The sequence below is a fragment of the Macrobrachium rosenbergii genome, chromosome 56, assembly GCF_040412425.1.
Source record: "Macrobrachium rosenbergii isolate ZJJX-2024 chromosome 56, ASM4041242v1, whole genome shotgun sequence".
Taxonomy (NCBI): Eukaryota; Metazoa; Arthropoda; class Malacostraca; order Decapoda; family Palaemonidae; genus Macrobrachium; species Macrobrachium rosenbergii.
In genome coordinates this window covers 29,091,935-29,096,435 of record NC_089796.1, presented here as the reverse complement: position 1 = coordinate 29,096,435, position 4,501 = coordinate 29,091,935, and the positions used below count along the sequence as shown (strand labels likewise).

At 36.7% G+C, this 4,501-nt stretch overlaps 1 protein-coding gene across 1 annotated transcript; it reads right to left on the bottom strand.

Moving 5' to 3' along the window:
* Window positions 1–282: 282 nt before the first annotated feature.
* LOC136836139 (uncharacterized) lies at window positions 283–3,261 on the bottom strand. The gene is made up of 3 exons (XM_067100136.1): window positions 2,829–3,261; window positions 2,326–2,657; window positions 283–399 (listed from the first exon to the last, which is right to left on the bottom strand). The coding sequence occupies exons 1-3, from the start codon at window positions 3,259–3,261 to the stop codon at window positions 283–285; spliced, it is 882 nt and encodes a 293-aa protein (XP_066956237.1).
* Window positions 3,262–4,501: the final 1,240 nt, after the last annotated feature.

The window sequence follows — 4,501 nt, the reverse complement described above, 5'->3', positions numbered from 1 at the left end:
AACTGTAAAATAACTATTACAGCTAATACAAAATCCAGCAGCATAAAGGAACAACAGTACTGGGCGTCCTCCTCCAACATCGGACGAAAACGACAGAGCCGACACGGCAACCATCTCGTCCCCAAAAACAGTACAGACGTCCTCCTCCAGCACTGTACGACCACGACAGAGCCGACACGGCAACCATCTCGTCCTCAAAACTTCTCCACTGCTGTGCTGCCAGGACCTGACTCGCAGGTACGGATACCTGCTACTGCTACTCCAGCTGGCTTGCTGCTGCCCTCAACCTGCCTCGTTGCTGCTACGAACCTGACTGGCGAAGTCTGACGCCAGGGTTCCCAGATAGTTGCCACCTTTCCCCACTAGAATTTTCTCAAAACCAGCCAAAAAACCACCAAACTGTATAGCCAAAACCAGCCAAAATACCACCAAACTTTTTACGTGAATTTCACTGGAAAGAGCAAAAATCACAACAAAACCAGTTTTAAGCTTGTAATAAGTATATTCATTGTCATTTTCTGACTGCGTGTTTAGTAAAGTACATAAAGGTATGAATTAAACAAATCTTCGTACCCTACATTCTTTATCTTGCTTATGCCAAACAATTTTCCATGTTTTTGCAGTTCTTTGATAAAACTTGTGCCCACTAAATTAACCTTGCAAAGATTATATTATAAGTAAGTGTCTTCTACAAATGTGACCCTGAAAGGGAAAAAAAACTTGAACTGTGTGACAACTGAAATGAATTCTACTAAACTCGATTTTTCCAGCTGGTCTCGAGAATCGTAAATGTGGCACCACCGCGAAATATTAAAAGTACGCGAGATCAAAAAAGTTACGCAGGTGATAGTAATGTAGTTGTGCCAAACTTACGATTCTCGAGGATCAGCTGGAAAAAAATGGAGCAACTGAACCTAATTCAAGCTACTCATATATATCGGAACAAAACGGTCCTTTTGCTGAAGCATCAAACACAGGCCTAACCTTTGAGGAAATGCTGTCTTTAATTATAGGTCTATGTGGCGAATAATGAGTGGGATAAGGACTTTCCAATTCAGAAAAAGGGACCTCAACAATAATACCGTCCTGGTCATAACTCATAGGTACTTTGTCATATTCCTTTTTCAGATCAGGGTTTTTCTGAAATTTATGACTGAGTATAGCTAATCTCATCCTAGCATTATTCTCATTATATTAAGTAAACTCAATTTAGCACCTTTATTTTTCCAAGCCAAAGCAATATCATGACTGCCCTTAACATACACAATTGTACCTTCAAAAGTATCTAACACTGGGTCTTTGGGATGGTTATCCTTCTCTACATTAGTACCAACACTTTCTAAACCCCAAAATTTATGCAAATCAGACTCATTAACATTATTAGCTATATCAATACACAACAGTTGGTGAGATATACTCTCCCCATGGGCCCTCAGACATGAACCAGACAAAACACTGATTCATGGTCCACTAAATCCTCAAATCTTACAATAGTATCTGCTTTAATAAACCTCCAATAATAATCTATACCAATCAAAATATCCAAAGTGAGATCCGGTCATGACCATAGTCCTCAGCTAACTATAAATGTGAAAAGGACTGGAAAATGTCATCAGGTACCTTTTGACATCTCAAAAGGAGACAAATGGACATTACCCCAACTGCAAGTATAGAAAGGTTATTACCTTGAGTGTTGATTAAATTCACATCATACACACTCCATTCTCTCATGTTTTTTTTTTCATATCCCATCACCAAAAGCTGAATATGAAGTGTACTTAAATGTAACCCACTTAGGTTTAATTCTGCTAACAAAGTTATAACTTACATAGGTCTTATCTGCTCCTAAATGAAACATTACAACAGCCTCAACACATTTTCCACCACCTGTAGAACTTTAACTTTAGCTGTCTGCAGTACAGTACTCTTCAGTCTTTGTTCATGAGAAATGCCAACATGTTTAGCAGTCCCAGTATTGATAGCATCATTTGATTGTACATTAGCCTGATCATTTAACTTATTACTGGTATTTTATTTAATTGGGAATTTACTAGTTTCACAACTGGATTTACCATAATTGCAAAATAACACATTATAAAACCCAGTACATTGAGTACATTTTATTTTTATTTTGCAATCCCTGGAAAGATGTCCCTTACAGAGACATTTAAAACACAGTTCTAACTCATGAATTTTGAGTTTACGATTATGGCTGTCTAACTGTAATATCTGCCAGCACTGCTCAGAAGGGTGGCACTTCTGACAAAACGCACGCCGTTGGGGATCTTCCTCGGATGACATCTGCAGGGCTATTGCTGAACTAACCTTTTTTCTCTTGGCCTCTTGCAGCACATTCTTCTCCATGGATAACTCCTTAAAGGTTTCAGACCTTTCATGATGCTGGATCTCCTTCTGAAGAAACTTAAGAAGCCACTCTAAATCACTTTCATGTCCTGCACTTTGCCTGGACCATTCCAATCGCACATCTTGCAAAAGTCGAGACAGGATGACTGGAGTCAACACCACGCCATATTGGTCACCGCTGATGCCAAGGGCTTCTAAACTTCTCACATGCCTCAACAGCTGGTCTTGTAACTTCCACAAAGACTCGACATAAGCTCCTTTACTTCTGGGTGCAAAGGAAACATTCAGTGAGCCTTGAACATGAGCAAAAATTATTCTCTCTGGACGACCAAATTTTTCTTTCAACAGCTCACAGGCTACCTTATAGTTAGCAGAAGTAAGTGCTTAACCTTGAATAACTGCTAGTGCTTCCCCTTGAAGTAATGATTGCAAGTAGCTAGACTTGCTATTAACTGGCAGCTCACTCTGGCCAAGTAACGCTCCAAATCTTTCCCAAAAGGACTGCCACTCGGTCAAATCATCAGAATACTGGGGAAGTTCTAATCTGGGTAACTTCACTTCTGATTTATTTTTACTGGAAACAGATGCAGTGTCAGTCTCAGTACTAACACCTTTCAAACATTTGGCTGCTTCAGCCCTAACCTGTCTGGCACTTCCGTGAAATCTATTGGTTTCACCTATGTCTGCCTCTAAATCAGCAAGGTCTATTTCTAATTCCACTGCTGCTTGAAGATCACCTAACACTGCTAGTCTTTTATCAAAAACACTAACTGCACTCTCTAAGAGTTCGCTATCAGAAGCTTCATCTCGTAACAAATCCTGCAACTCATTAACAGACCGAGTCAACCAACCTTTGGCAACCAACTGTCTCCTCAATAATTCCTCTGTTGTTGCCATATCTACACGTTTCACAGCTTAGGCTTCTTAATATCTCCTAAAGGTACTTATTTATCGGGCTCTGGGCACCAAAATGTACATCCTGAGGCAATCTCAAGGCTAAAGTAAAGATGGCCAAGTTCATAAATGAGAGGCAGCCATCTTAAATCAAACTCTGCTTATTACTCTCGTTAATATCGTGGATACAAAATGAGCTGTTGAAAAATAAGTACTTCTTTGTTTATACATTACATAAACTTCATAATGGCCCAAACAAGTAAAGATATTTATTTCAATGTCTTCTCTTAAAGATTTACAACACAAATACAGGAAGAGACATATTAAAAAATACAAAACCAAAATACATATAGGGGAAAACGAGTACATAATTGGTAGGGGGTAACTACACAAACTAATAAAAGACTCAAAGAGTACACTTATATTCTTAACACTTCTTTCACAGTGACGCATCTGCGAACTCATGTCAATGGACACAATGCTCTGGGTTAATGAGCATTTAGTGAGAAGTGCGGGGTCATGTCGCCGAACTGACCAAAAGACTGTTTTAACCAAATGATGACTGGCATAAGTTTACATGACTTGTTTAGCGGTAGTGTGTTGTTGTGGGATTTGGTCTTGCGATTTTTTTTAGTCCCCGTTTTGTTTTTGAAATCCAATTTTCTATGTTCTGTTTTGATTTAAATATTATTTTTGTTCACCCGGAGACTGGGTGGAAATTCTTTCGCATATCATTGTAATGATGGAAATCCTTCTTTTGAATTAATGACAATACCCTTCATAATTGGTGGACTGGAAAAACTTATTGATTTTCATCTTATCAAGACATTGAATTAACCACTCGAAATTGAGACTGTCTATGATCGAGTATGCATGCATAAGTGGGTTGGTCAACTAGGTGCATAGTTGCGTAAAGCTCAAATTGCACTGTTCAAGACATGTACGACATGGAATGAAAGTGGGGTGAAATTCATTTATATATATATATATATATATATATATATATATATATATATATATATATATATATATATATATATATATATATATATATATATATATATATATATATATATATATATATATATATATATATATATATATATATATATATATATATATATATATATATATATATATACATATATATATATATATATATATATATATATATATATATATATATATATATATATATATATATACATATATATATATACATATATATATACATATATATATA